The 15,858-nt window shown below is 40.3% G+C and overlaps 1 protein-coding gene across 4 annotated transcripts in view; it reads right to left on the bottom strand.

Moving 5' to 3' along the window:
• RELN (reelin) overlaps positions 1 to 15,858 on the bottom strand; it is a 557,702-nt gene that overhangs the window by 46,687 nt on the left and 495,157 nt on the right. For all 4 annotated transcript variants that reach the window (XM_061413895.1, XM_061413894.1, XM_061413897.1 and 1 more), the window contains one exon: positions 14,635 to 14,803. In XM_061413895.1, the coding sequence (XP_061269879.1) occupies positions 14,635 to 14,803 (169 nt within the window). The remainder of the gene's footprint in view (positions 1 to 14,634; positions 14,804 to 15,858) is intronic.

The raw sequence follows: 15,858 nt of genomic DNA on the forward strand, positions 1-15,858 counted from the left end.
CCACATCTTGTTTATCCATTCATCTGTCAAGGGGCGTTTAGTTTGCTTTCATGTCTTGGTTATTGTAATAGTACTACAATGGGGTGTGTGTATCTTTCTGAGTTGGAGTCTTCATATTTTCCAGATATATGCCCAGAAGTGGAATAGCTGGATGATACGGTATCTCTATTTTTAGCTTTTTAAGACATCTCCAAACTGTTTTCCATAGTGGCTGTACCAATTTACATTCCTACTAAGAGTGTAGGAGGGCTCCCTTATCTCTACACCCTCTTCAGTATTTATTATTTGTAGACATGATAATGGACATTTTGACTAGCTCATCACCTTTTATCATAGCTCTTCTCACCTTTTATTAAAAGAGCCTTACTTATGCATTATTTCCTCTGTTGTTTTCCTTATTTATCAGTTTATTGTTGATGACTCCTATAGATGGGGCTTCATGCACACTTACTGAGAGAATGTTAAACTGGTAGCAATAAAGGTGGCCAGGAAAATTTGAATAGAAGTCTTGAGAGTGTATGGGCAAGAGCTGGGGGTCAGTGGTGGAGGGGACAGTGATTTGATGACTGCTAAAACAAAGGTCCATCTAGTCAAGGCTATGGTTTTTCCTGTGGTCATGTATGGATGTGAGAGTTAGACTGTGAAGAAAGTTGAGCACCGAAGAATTGATGGTTTTGAACTGTGGTGTTGGAGAAGACTCTTGAGAGTCCCTTGGATTGCAAGGAGATCCAACCAGTCCTTTCTAAAGGAGATCAGTCCTGGGTGTTCATTGGAAGGACTGATGCTAAAGCTGAAACTCCAATACTTTGGCCACCTCATGCAAAGAATTGACTCATTGGAAAAGACTCTGATGTTGGGAGGGATTGGGGGCAGGAGGAGAAGGGGATGACAGAGGATGAGATGGCTGCATGGCATCACTGACTCGATGGACGTGAGTTTGAGTGAACTCCGGAAGTTGGTGATGGACAGGGAGGCCTGGCGTACTGCAATTTATGGGGTCGCAAAGAGTCGGACTCGACTGAGCGACTGAACTGAACTGAACTGAAAGTGAGGGAGATCTTCCTAAGAGTTAGGAGATGGCAGAGCTGTGTAGCATGGGCTGGTTTTCTGATCACTCACTGGCTGTGCTGATCATAGTCCAGGTAGCCACTTAACAGACTTACAGAAGATTTAAGAGCCAGATGTACTGTTTAGGTTGATAGCTTTCATGGGGACTTCTGATCATGACACTTTCAGTTTGTACAATTTTGCAGCATTCCACAGAAAAGGAAACAGTAGAATATTATGCATAGAATGTGTGAAAATCAGAGTTGGTCAATGAAAGTCAAGATAAATAAGGGCTCTAATCTATATTCCCTGGTGGCTCAGACAGTAAAGTGTCTGCCTACAATGCAGGAGACTGGGGTTCAATCCCTGGATTGGGAAGATCTCCTGGAGAAGGAAATGGCAACCCACTCCAGTATTCTTGCCTGGAAAATCCCATGGATGGAGGAGTCTGGTAGACTACAGTCCATGGGGTCGCAAAGAGTCGGACACAACTGAGCGACTTCACTTTCACTTTAATCTATATTCTTGTCCTAGTAAATTCTATGCTCATGGTGAGTAACTTAATACATTTAAAAAGGGGGTTAAATTAGATGATTTATAGGGCCCTCATCTCAAATGTAATGATTTTATATTCTTGGAAATAACTGTATCTGCCCTGTAAAATGGGTACATACACTGTCCAATATAGTCTTATAAGAAAAGGCAACACTTTCACTAAGGGATGAATTGGAAGGTAAGTCGAAAATGAAAGTCTGAAAGTTGAACTTCCAGAACTTCTTACTGTCTTGTCACAGCTTCACTATGTAAAGGGGCCAAATCACTTATGTTTACATGCTGACACTTCCCTGTCTGTAAAACTAGGAAAATGCTACTTTCCACCTCACAGTGGTGTTGTGAACTTTAATTAGTTCATGTTTACCAAGACTTGAAAGTGTCTTGGTGAAGTTCCTTGGCAGGTGTCATTATTTATCCTGAAGCTTCTTATAATGATAGCCACCATCAGCTGCTGCTCCTGGAGTTGTGGGGAAAATGGCCCCAGAGCAGATTTCTCCTTTTTCCACATCATTGAAAGGCCTCTCCTTGCATCTTTTCTGAATTTATATCATTTCCTCTCCATTTACATCACATAGTAAGTGCTCCATAAGTGTTGCATAAATAATTAAACATCCATTGCTAAGCAGTTAAAATGTTATTGTCAATAGTATGGTTTCCATCATTGCTCTTCCAAGGAAACTTTTCCCACACTGTCTACACACCTTTTAATGAATTTTGACATTTACTTCAGGGTCTTTTATATCTGTTCTTTTCTTCAAAATGGCTATGTCTGCTTATGAAGTCCTGATGAGACTTCACCATCATCATGAAAAAAAGTTCTTTGATAGAAACAATATATAATTTTTAATAAGCTTTTTCACTCTTCCCTGATGTTTTCTTTACTCTCAGAGATACATAAAATATTTAAGACTAGAAAATATAGCCAATCTTCCAATTCTACTAATGATGATGTTAAAGCCCAGTGCCCTAAGTCATATTGATTTACTCACAAAACCGAGACAAGGCAAGGATCTATCGGTTCATTATTACTCTGTACTCTCAATAAGCAAACCCTTCAAAACTCTATATAAACCTGTACAAAATAATCTTATTCCTACCATTATCCCTAAAATAGAACAGTTTTTTATTTGTGGACAGCTGTGCCTGCCTATTGCTGCTGTATATACACACAAGCCTATCCTGATTTCTGCTATTCAATGTCAGAGTTGAAACCTTTGGCACTCTGAGATTGAGTTAGAGGCTCTACAGTGTCTGTCTTATTTCAAAATGTGTCCCATATTTGCCTTGTTCATCAAGACCTTTTATTTCTATTGGGTATAGAATTTCCTCCATGACTCTATTTCTCTGTGTTAGACAAAAGTGGAGAAAACTCCAAAGAAGATACATAAATGGCCAATAAATGCATGAAAAGATGCAAAACATTAGTCATCAAGTGCTCAGGAGCTTAAGTCATGTCCAACTCTTTGCAACCCTATGGACTGTAGCCCTCCAGGTTCCTCTGTCCATGGGGATTCTCCAGGCAAGAATACTGGAATGGGTGGCCATGCCCTCCTCCAGGGGATCTTCCCCACTCAGGGAATAAACTGGTGTGTCTCTTACGTCTCCTGCATTGGCAGGTGGGTTCTTTACCACTAGTGTCACCTGCCAAATGCAAATTCAAACCACAGTTAGATATAACTTTCTGAAGCTTATATCTCATGCCTCCTTTCTAGAGCCTACTTGTATCTGTAGGTCATGGGCTGTGATGGTTCAGTTGAGGCTGAGCTGAGCCAACCCATGCCTCTTCCCAGGTGTAAACCTATGAGTGGATTTACTAGTTCATGTGGTAACTCTCTATTCAATATTTTGAGTTGAACAGTCATCATCCTATGATGACTGTGATAAAAAGATGGAAGTAACAAAGTGTTGGCAAGGATGTGAAGAAATGTGAACCCTCATATGCTCCTCCTAGATGCTGTGGGAAAACAGGTCATCAGTTTCTCAAAATGTTGAATACAGAGTTATCATATGATCTAGTAATTCCACTCATAGATGTACACCTGGGAAGAAGCATTGATCAGCTTAACTCAGCCTCAACTGAACCATCACAGCCCACGACCAACAGGTACAAGTAGGCTCTAGAAAGGAGGCATGAACTTTGGTAAGAGGTGTGTGAATGAATTACCTGTGAAGGGCTCTAAAGGTGTGCGTCATGTCACAGGGTGCACAAAGACTCTGCTCTGGGGGAGACTCTGATGAAAAAGACACTGAACTATGAACAAAAGAAGGAAATCAAGCACACGTTGGAATGGAAAGGAGAGGATGACTCTTAGAAACTGTCTTGTAAGATTGTCTTATCTCACAGGTGTGAGGACTGCCAGTCAAGGAGGGAGTATACTATACTATATTATACTATAAGCATGTGTGAGTGCCAAGTCACTTCAGTTGTGTCTGACTGTTTGTGCTCCTATGGACTGTAGCCCACCAGGCTCCTCTGTCCATGGGATTTCCCAAGCAAGAATACTAGAGTTGGTTGCCATTTCCTCCTCCAGGGGATCTTCCCCACCCAGGGATTGAACCCATGTCTCTTGCAGCTCCTAAACTGGCAGGTGGATTCTTTATCACTGAGCCACCTAGGGATCCTGGACCATCCTTCGGATATGAGAAAGTTCCTACAACTTACAAAATAACTTCATGGAGAATGACATACATTTGTTAAAACAATTAAAACCCATATATAGCATACATACAGAGCATATAGCCATACAGCATAGAGCCAAACCTCAGATTCTCAGATGGAACTTTGGCAGCAAATCTCACAAGTGATAAAGCTTAGAGGGAATTCAAAATTTTTGGAAGTAGCTTTGCTCTCTGTAGTAGTGGAATGCAAATAGATTTAATTTGTCTTAACCTAATGCCCAATGAAACCACAATCACAGAAAACTAATCAATCTAATCACATGGACCACAGCCTTGTCTAATTCAATGAAACTAAGCCTTGCTGTATAGGGCCACCCAAGACGGACGGGTCATGGTGGAGAGTTCTGACAAAACGTGGCCCACTAGAGAAGGGAATGGCAAACCACTTCAGTTATTTTTGCCTTGAGGACCCCATGAACAGTATGAAAAGGTAAAAAGATAGGACACTGAAAGATGAACTCCTCAGGTCGGTAGGTGCCCAATATGCTACTGGAGATGAGTGGAGAAATAACTCCAGAAAGAATGAAGAGACAGAGCCAAAGCAAAAACAACACCCAGTTGTGGATGTGACTGGTGATAGAAACAAGGTCCGATGCTGTAAAGAGCAATATTGCATAGGAACCTGGAATGTTAGGTCCATGAATCAAGGCAAATTGGAAGTGGTCAAACAGGAGATGGCAAGAGTGAACATCGACATTTTAGGGATTAGCTAACTAAAATGGCCTGGAATGGGTGAATTTAACTCAGATGACCATTATACCTACTACTGTGGGCAAGAATCTCTGAGAAGAAATGGAGTAGCCATCATAGTCAACAAAAGAGTCCAAAATGCAGTACTTGGATGCAATCTCAAAAATGACAGAATGATCTCTGTTTGTTTCCAAGGCAAACCATTCAATATCACAGTAATCCAAGTCTATGCCCTAACCAGTAATGCTGAAGAAGCTGAAGTTGAACAGTTCTACGAAGACCTACAAGACCTTTTAGAACTAACACCCAAAAAAATATGTCCTTTTCATTATAGGGGACTGGAATGTAAAAGCAGGAAGTCAAGAAACATCTGGAGTAACAAGCAAATTTGGCCTTGCAGTACAGAATGAAGCACGGCAAAGGCTAATAGAGTTTTGCTAAGAGAACGCACTGGTCATAGCAAACACCCTCTTTCAACAACACAAGAGAAGACTCTACACATGGACATCACCAGATGGGCAACACCAAAATCAGACTGATTATATTCTTTGCAGCCAAAGATGGAGAAGCTCTATACAGTCAGCAAAAACAAGACCAGGAGCTGACTGTGGCTGAGATCATGAACTCCTCATTGCCAAATTCAGACTTAAAAAGAAGAAAGTAGGGAAAATCACTAGACCATTCAGGTATGACCTAAATTAAATCCCTTACGATTATACAGTGGAAGTGAGAAATAGATTTAAGGGACTAGATCTGATAGACAGAGTGCCTGATGAACTATGGACGGAGGTTCATGACACTGTACAGGAGATAGGGATCAAGACCATCCCCAAGAAAAAGAAATGCAAAAAAGCATAATGGTTGTCTGAGGAGGCCTTACAAATAGCTGTGAAAAGAAGAGAAGGGAAAAGCACAGGAGAAAAGGAAAGATATAAGCATCTGAATGCAGAGTTCCAAAGAATAGCAAGGAGAGATAAGAAAGCCCTCCTCAGTGATCAGTGCAAAGAAATAGAGGAAAACAAAGAATGGAAAAGACTAGAGATCTCAAGAAAATCAGAGATACCAAGGGAATATTTCATGCAAGATGGGCTCGATAAAGGACAGAAATGGTATGGACCTAACAGAATCAGAAGATATTAAGAAGAGGTGACAAGAATACACAGAAGAACTGTACAAAAAAGATCTTCACAACAAAGATATTCACAATGGTGTGATCACTCACCTAGAGCCAGACATCCTGCAATGTGAAGTCAAGTGGGCCTTAGGAAGCATCATTACGAACAAATTTAGTGTAGGTGATGGAATTCCAGTTGAGCTATTTCAAATCCTAAAAGATGATGCTGTGAAAGTGCTGCACTCAATATGCCAGCAAATTTGGAAAACTCAGCAGTGGCCACAGGACTGGAAAAGGTGAGTTTTCATTCCAATCCCAAAGAAAGGCAATGCCAAAGAATGGTCAAATTACCACACAATTGCACTCATCTCACATGCTAGTAAATAATGCTCAAAATTCTCCAAGCCAGGCTTCAGCAACACACGAACCGTGAACTTCCAGATGTTCAAGCTGATTTTAGAAAAGGCAGAGGAACCAGAGATCAAGTTAACAACATCTGTTGGATCACTGAAAAGACAAGAAAATTCCAGAAAAACATCTATTTCTGCTTTATTGACTATGCTGAAGCCTTTGACTGTGTGGATCACAATAAACTATGGAAAATTCTGAAAGAGATGGGAATACCAGACCACCTGACCTGCCTCTTGAGAAACCTGTATGCAGGTCAGGAAGCAACAGTTAGAACTGGACATGAAACAACAGACTGGTTCCAAATAGGAAAAGGAGTATGTCAAGGCTGTATATTGTCACCCTGCTTATTTAACTTTTAAGCAGAGTGCATCATGTGAAACGCTGGGCTGGATGAAGCCCGAGCTGGAGTCAAGATTGCCAGGAGAAATATCAATAACCTCAGATATGCAGATAACACTACCCTTATGGCAGAAAGCGAAGAAGAACTAAAGAGCCTCATGATGAAAGTGAAAGAGGAGAGTGAAAAAGTTTGCTTAAAGGTCAACATTCAGACAACGAAGATCATGGCATCTGGTCCCATCACTTCATGGGAAATAGATGAGGAAACAATGGAAACAGTGACAGACTTTATTTTTGTGGGGCTCCAAAATCACTGCAGATGGTGACTGCAGCCATGAAATTAAAAGATGCTTACTCCTTGAAAGGAAAGTTATGACAAACCTAGATAGCATATTAAAAAGCAGAGAAATTATTTTGCCAACAAAGTTTTGTCTACTCAGGGCTATGGTTTTTCCAGAAATCATGTATGGATGTGAGAGTTGGACTATAGAGAAATCTGAGCACCGAAGAATTGATGCTTTTGAACTGTGGTGCTGGAGAAGACTCTTGTGCGTCCTTTGGACTGCAAGGAGGTCCAACCAGTCCATTCTAAAGGAGATCAGTCCTGGGTGTTCATCGGAAAGACTGATGTTGAAGCTGAAACTCCAATACTCTTGGCCACCTGATGCAAAAAGCTGACTCATTTGAAAAGACCCTGATTTTGGGAAAGATTGAAGGCAGGAGGAGAAGGGGACAACAGAGGATGAGATGGTTGGATGGCAACACTGACTCAATGGACATGAGTTTGGGTAAACTCCGGGAGTTGGTGATGGTCAGGGAGGCCTGGCGTGCTGCGGTTGATGGGGTAGCAACGAGTTGGACACAACTGAGTGACTGAACTGAATGCCCACATATATGTTAATATATTCTGTATGTGAAAATTAAAAGTACCATGGTTTATACCAGGCAAAATTGTTTTATGTTTTGTAGCCCTGAGACACTAGCATAAATATGGTAAATTTACACCAGCGATATTCAAAGCATCAAAATGATGTATGAGAAGATAGACATGTAAGAGAAGTCTAAAACTTTCTCGATTGAAACATTTAAACAAGATGTTCCCTAATATAAATACTTGCCAAAAGTCTTTCAAAAGATACTGGTAAGTTACAAATAAAGATGGAGAGAAATGGAGTATCAGAGAAAGTTTAAATAATCTATCAAAAAAAATGAACTTGTGATTTCCTTGAATATTTCTTCATGATGAACCCAATAAACATCATGCTTAGTTATGATTTTCTTAGAATAAGATATTTTCTTTACAGATATGGTAGGTGGGAATGCCGCTGAAAAATACGTCTCCTCTTTAAATGTGTTTACCTGCAAAAAGTATAGTCTCCTCCAACCCCATTCCACCACTCCAATCCTTCCACAGTCTTTTTGCCTCTTCTGGAGCTTATCACCATTCCTTTAATCTTCCAGCACACATTAAGAACATTCCAGGCTGTGACTAAAACCACCTGGCTTCCAAAGTGTAATAGTTAATCTTTAAAGACAGTAGTATCAGTCAGGTCATTAAGGCCAGTAGAAGGGAATGGATCATATTCAAACTGTGACTTAAAATAGCCAAGTCACACCTGAGCCTTCCTGTTGCAGCTCCCCTTCCCCGACTTTCTAGGTGGATTTAGGTTACCTGCCCTTCCATTGACTCACCCTGGTTCTCAGATGACATTTCAAGAACCTATGATGCCACTTGAGCTACCTGTTATTTTTAGGTCTGGGGTTACTAAAGAGGAGCAGGCAGATTCAGATTAGGGGATACAAAAGTGATTTCAGCATCTTCCTACTTTTTCAGTCTTTCTCAAGAACTCCTGGCATCCTTGCTGCCTATCTCTTCTAGGACCATACTCATAGGCAAGCAAGAAAGATGCAGTGCTAATACAGTTAGTACGATAGGTTAAGTCCATGGGCTCTGGCACCAGACAAGCTGTATTCATTTCCAGTATCTCACTGAAACTATTCTTTTGAAGGTCACTGACTATGTCCTTATTGAAAAACTCTAGTAAACTTATTGTGAAATTTGCTTCTTAACTCACTGTAGCATTTGTCACTGACGATTGTCTTTTCCTGCTTGATATTCTAGTTTCACTTGGCTTTTGGATACCATGTTCTTCTTATTCTCCTACTTCCCTGACCACATCCTTCTGGTTCCTCTAATAGCTATTTCCACTCATTCTGCTATTAAATTTAGGGATCTTTTCTTTTTAAATACTCTCCTCTGGAGAGCTGCTGCAGTTTTACAGCATTTCCTATGACCTCTGTGCTCATGTCTCCAAGGTTTATTATCTTCCCTTGGGCTCCAGTCTTCATAGCCCTGTCAAAAGGATATTTCCATCACATTTAATTCAGCATCATTTGATTAAATCTGCCATATTACCCTTTTTGGAATCAGCTTTAGCTCACTCCTCTCTTTTTCTCACCATTTTCACAGGCTTCAAACCTTAGAGTCATCTTTTGATGTGTGCAATGAAGAAGTTAATGACTGAGTTTTACCAATTCTTTCTTTGAAATGCCCAGTAATATCTGCTTCATCACTCTCATGTTAACTGTAGCCCAGACTCTTGTATTCATGCACCATCATTATCACAATGCCTTTGTCTTTCTCTTACTTGAGTCTCTGTATTTTCCCATTTTTTTTTCCCTTGGAAGAATAACCTCAGCTCAGAACTCACCATGGTTCATTTCCCCCACAAGTCTAAACTCTTTGCCTTGCTTTGCATGTGTGCTAAGTTGCATCTGACTCTGTATGACCCTATGGACTGTAGCCTGCCAGGCTTCCTGTCCATGGGATTCTCCAGATAGGAGTTCTGGAGTGGGTTGCCATGCCAGGGAATCTTCCAGGGGTTGATCTTCCAGGGGATTTCTGGTGTCTCTTATGTACCCTACATTGGCAGGTGGGTTCTTTACCACTAGAGCCACCCAGGAAGCCCCTTGCCTCACTTTAGTGCTTACTGTAAGTTAACCCAACTTTACTAACAAATAATGTCCCACAGCTTTAGATATGAGCTCCCTCTTTAATCAGCAACCTCTGTGCTTATCCCAGGCTCACATGGTCATGCTCTTCCCCTAATTTAGGAAGTTCTTTTCCTTACCCTCCTAAATCCTAGCCATTCTTTGAGGCCAGGACCCATCTTTTCTACAAAATCCTCTCTAACTCTGGCATTTAACACTGTCTCTCAATACTCAATATCTATAGCATTTTCAGACCGTTCCTCAGTGAAGCTTTAAATTATATTCAGTATGTATTAGTTTTAAGCTATTTATTTTCCCATAATCAGGTTGTAACCTCCTCCAGGGCAGTATCTTAAGGCAGTGTCTTACCGTTACTATGAGCTCATTTTGTTAAGCTAAATGAGAAAGACTTCTCAGTCTGACTGAAGTCTGATAATAAACCCAAGATATGGTTAACACATGTGATTATGTGGTTAACTCATAAAAGTAAAAATGACTTCAGTTCAGTTCAGTTCAGTTCAGTCGCTCAGTCGTGTCTGACTCTTTGCTATCCACAGCAAATCGCAGCACACCACGCCTCCCTGTCCATCACCAACTCCAGGAGTTCACTCAGACTCACGTCCATCGAGTCAGAGATGCCATCCAGCCATCTCATCCTCTGTTGTCCCCTTCTCCTCCTGCCCCCAATCCCTCCCAGCGTCAGAATCTTTTCCAATGAGTCAACTCTTTGCATGAGGCGGCCAAAGGACTGGAGTTTCAGCTTTAGCATCATTCCTTCCAAAGAAATCCCAGGGCTGATCTCCTTCAGAATGGATTGGTTGGATCTCCTTGCAATCCAAGGGACTCTCAAGAGTCTTCTCCAACACCACAATTCAAAAACATCAATTCTTTGGCGCTCAGCTTTCTTCACAGTCCAACTCTCACATCCATACATAATCACTGGAAAAACCATAGCCTTGACTAGACAGACCTTTGTTGGCAAAGTGATGTCTCTGCTTTTGAATATGCTATCTAGGTTGGTCAAAACTTTTCTTCCAAGGAGTAAAAATGACTTACATTTCAGTAAATGTTTACAATGTCCCAAACATTACCATGTACATTTATGAGCTTTTTATATGGTAAAAAATCTTCATTTTTCAGATGAGGAAACTGAAACTTAGGGACATGAAATGACTTACTTAGAAGGTCACAGGGCTGAAAAGTGGAAGCCCTCCACTAAACCCAATGCTTTTCAGTCTTTTTTTCTTTTTCTTCCTTCCATGAAGATCTAACTTTATCAGTGTATATGGGGAGGATTAGAGACTATGATCCAGAGAAGGCTACGGCACCCCACTCCAGTACCCTTGCCTGGAAAATCCCATGGATGGAGGAGCCTGGTAGGCTGTAGTCCATGGGGTCGCTATAAGTCCAACACTAGTGAGCGACTTCACTTTCACTTTTCACTTTCATGCATTGGAGAAGGAAATGGCAACCTACTCCAGTGTTCTTGCCTGGAGAATCCCAGGGATGGGGGAGCCCGGTGGGGTGCCGTCTATGGGGTCGCACAGAGTCGGACACAACTGAAGTGACTTAGCAGCAGCAGCAGCAGCAGAGACTATGGGATCTATCAACCCCAATTCATTTAGGTTTTAACAGAGTAATGTTTGGAGTGCAGTGTGATGTCATCTTGTATTTAGTCTTACTGTTCCCTTTCTGATGAAAAGCACCAGCCTCAGTTTGGTTTTCCAACTCAGAGACCAGGAAATCATCTTCAGCATTGCTCTTTCCCTCACAGTCCTATGACCTTTCATCATTAAGCTCAGTCAATTTTACTGCCTCTATTTCTCTTGAATTTATTCCCTTCTTTTCATGTCTGCCACATCTTAGTCCAAGCTACCAGCAGTTACTATCTCTTTAAGGGAATCTTTACATCTACTTCTACTCTTATCTTCCCCAACTTGTTCTCCAGTTAGAATAAGCTTTTCTAAATGCAAATCTGATTATGTCTGTGACTCCCAAAGCACTTTAACAGGCTTCCAGCATTCATATAACAAACCCCTAAAACTTTAGTACAACCAACAATGCTCTTCGTGATCTGACATCATCTTACACCTCACCCCACTTTCGCTCTTGGTGTCTGATTCATTCTTTCAGCATCTCAAATATGCCTGCTTCTTCCCACTGCTGGCTGTTTTCCTTACCTGGAACACTTCTCTTTCAGTTCAGTTCAGTTCAGTCTCTCAGTCGTGTCCGACTCTTTGCGACCCCGTGAATTGCAGCACGCCAGGCCACACTTCTCTTTACTTTTCTCCTATTTTACATTTATCCTTCCTTCACTCTTACTGCAATTATAATTTTCTCAAGAAAGTGTTCTTTGACCTTCTTCATCAAGACAAACCTCTCTATAATGTATAATCTCTTAGCACCATGCAAGGCTCCTCCATCACTTAGGAGTTGCACTTCGTATTTACTTCTCTGATTACCATTGGTTTCTTTCCCCCACTAGACTAAAAGTTCCTTGCTGCTACTGCTGCTGCTAAGTCAAGTCAGTAGTGTCTGACTCTGTTCGACCCCATAGACGGCAGCCCATCAGGCTCCCCCGTCCCTGGGATTCTCCAGGTAAGAACACTGGAGTGGGTTGCCATTTTCTTCTCCAATGCATGAAAGTGAAAAGTGAAAGTGAAGTCGCTCAGTCATGTCTGACTCTTAGTGACCCCATGGACTGCAGCCTTCCAGGCTCCTCCATCCATGGGATTTTCCAGGCAAGAGTACTGGAGTGGGGTGCCATTGCCTTCTCTGAAAGTTCCTTGGGGCAGGGCTAAGTTCAGCCCCTCACACAGATCTAGCTCATGATTAAATACTTTAAAAATACATGCTTAATGATTGACTTAATGAATGAATAATCACTACTGATGACTACCAGTCATTTCAGTTTGGCTAATGGTTTGATGTCAATTTGTGGACACCCAACCTCAGTTGACTCTTTCTACCACTGTGCCAACAATAATGGTATCCTAGATTTGTGGTCACATGATAAGTGAGTGAGCAAACCTACAGCTGGCACATTGTCACAGTCACTCTTAATCCCCACTTAAGCACGTGACTTTATCAGCATCATGTCTGTTTATAGTGAAGAACTACAAACTAAAATCCTCAATTCTGTCCTGAAGGGCAACATAAACATTGAATTCCCAGTACTGGGCAGATATTGAGGCAGTTCAGGTCAAAATAAGAAAGCACCATATTTAAAAAGCAACTGTATGTAAGAGCCGATAAAGTACACTGACGAGCTTGAGACAAAGTGTTCTGATTCTGGCTCTTGTTCTAATTGATCTTTGGCATAGTGCAGAGCATGACCAGAAGGGGGTCTGGCTTGGGTTCCATCCATGTACATTTATTTCTGAATTACCCAGAGGGCCTTATTATAAACCAGTGTTGTCTTTAAGACCACTGTACAACATGAGCTTGGAGGGTAATATAATAAACGAACTGCGTATTTTCAATATGATAACAAGATGAAATGGCTGCTCATCAGATTTTTCAAATGACATTTGAAAGGGTCAAAAATGTTATGAGTATGTGCAAGAGACAAAAGATAGATTAAAAGATGAGGATTAATCACTTTTACGTAAAAGACTCAAGGGTATAATGATGAGCTGCAGTTTATCTTAGAATGTCATTTATTTGCAAAATGCTACCAAGTAGCTCGGTAATAATTCACAGAATTCATAATGACTTAAAAGACTACTGCCTTAATGGAATTTTTTTTCTATTTTACTTATTAAGATTGCCTTAATAATTCATGCATGGCAATACCTTTAATGAGCAACTAAATCTCACGTATCTCATTTAAACTTGGCAACTCTGCTGACAGTTAATATAGTCTTGTACCCCTGAGCCAGCAATTGTAGAGGAGCCCTGGGCTGTTAGTAACCGAAACCATCCCATTTAAGAAAATCCCAGGAAAACTTATGCCCTAGATGAATGGCTAAATTTTACGATCATTTGCTAGGAAGATTTATTCCTTCTTCATTTGTGGAAGGGAGAGAATGATAATGAGCCCAAACTATAACTCCTATTCCATGGACTGCTTTGGTTGCTTTGCTTCTTTCTTAAAGGCAGCAACTGATTATCTTTCTACTTAGATGGTGAAAAGAGAGAGAGGCATGTAACACTATCCCACCAGGCAAGGTGAATTCTCTGCTTTTCTCCAACACGAAAGCGAATATACAGATAGTTTAGACAACTTTTCTACCAGCATCTACCAGTCAGTTTTATAAGATACTGTCATTTCTTAAAGACACAAGGAAGAAGCATTCACAATTGTTTTTCACATAAAAGAATGCTCCAGGTGATAATTCTCAAGATACTGCTCACAACAAAATTTCAAAAGTAAACAGTAATTTTAGTACACATTTGTGTGCTACATCCATTTAATATACCACTCACTGCTATATTTACAGTAGTCTAACTGACAGAAAATAGACTCCATTTAAATCCATTAAGACTTGTTCTTGGCATAATGAACTTGTTCTTGGCATAATAAATTAGAGAAGCTTACTGATCTGGCACTGTTTTCTTTCATATACCATTTGAAAAATACACTAGAGATAAAAGTCAGTAAAGACCTGGATTTGGGGAAAACACAGAACAATGTCACCATAAAAACTGATTTCTTTTTTACTTATTTACAGCACTTTAATAAATTCATGCATGGCAATATCATCAACATGTAACAAAATCTCATATAACATTTAATCTTGCTGTTCTGAAATTGGACATGAAAATTATATTGCATTTGGGTTCACTACATGCAGAAACATTCATACCTGGTGTAAGGTGGGAGAGGCACAGTGATTCTGGTCCACTTGTTGAAAGTATCTGACACCAGGATGCGCTGCAGGTGATAACGACTGCATTCAACATTGGTAGGCAAACAGTCCCTTATCAATGGATGCCAGGACAATCCAAGATCTATCGAGTATTCCAATTCAATAGCTGAAACAGAAGGCATTATTCTGGTTAGAAATACATATCTGATGATCCAGGAACAACAAATACACATCTGATGATCTGATGATCCATGATTACTTATGTTTTCATATGTTTTAATTTATTGTTTTATATATAGTTAAAGCAATCATAGTAACAGTTAAAATTGATATGTTTATTATTTAATCTAATAGTTATGGCACATATGTTATACAAATATATAAACTAGATATCACTTACATATTATAATAACTATAGTATATTTTGTCTGTTTATTTAAAGGTCAACATACAAATACAGAACATAGCAACCATATGTTACAATGGTTCCTTTTAAAATAGTTTTAAAAAATTGAGCAGATTTCTTAAAATTTAACCATTCTATAGGGATCCTGACCAACTTATGCCAAATTTTCTCTTGATTAGGAGAAACTCCTAAGAAATTGAAAAATCTCTTTTATACTCTTATATAGCCTTGCTTTGTTGTGTTATGGAATATACTGGGAAATCAGAGAAGTAAAAGAAGTAGCTGAAAGTCATGAAATTCATGCCCAAATGGGCAATCAGGCTGTGGGTCTACGGAATGAGATTTTTTTCCTTTCTCTTCCTCCAAAACATTCAACCTATACCCTATGTTTAATATTTCTCTCTCTAGTCCCTTCTTGACATTATAAACTACTTCAGTCCACACCTCCCTATTGAAATTGCCTTCTCTAAGACCATGATTCTCAGTCTCGGTTGCACAATCAAATCACCTGGGTACATTTAGAAAGTACCAATGTCAGAGTCCCATCTGCAGAGATTGGGATTTCACTCTTGTGGGGCAGGCCAAGATGTTGGGAGGTTTAAAGTTCCCTGGGGGCACTTTCCTGTGCAGCCAACGTGGTACCACTCACTGCTCTAAGGCTCCTGGTGGCCTTTTTAGTTAAATACAATGGCTCGTCTCACTATTCATTGTTCCTGTCCTCCCTTCAGCACTGGACATTATTGATGGCTCCCTGATTCTTGAAATGTCCCTTTCTTTTGCAAGACATTATTCTGAATCTCCTGTCTTATTTCCTT

Source organism: Bos javanicus, chromosome 4 (genome assembly GCF_032452875.1).
Source record: "Bos javanicus breed banteng chromosome 4, ARS-OSU_banteng_1.0, whole genome shotgun sequence".
Lineage (NCBI taxonomy): Eukaryota > Metazoa > Chordata > Mammalia > Artiodactyla > Bovidae > Bos > Bos javanicus.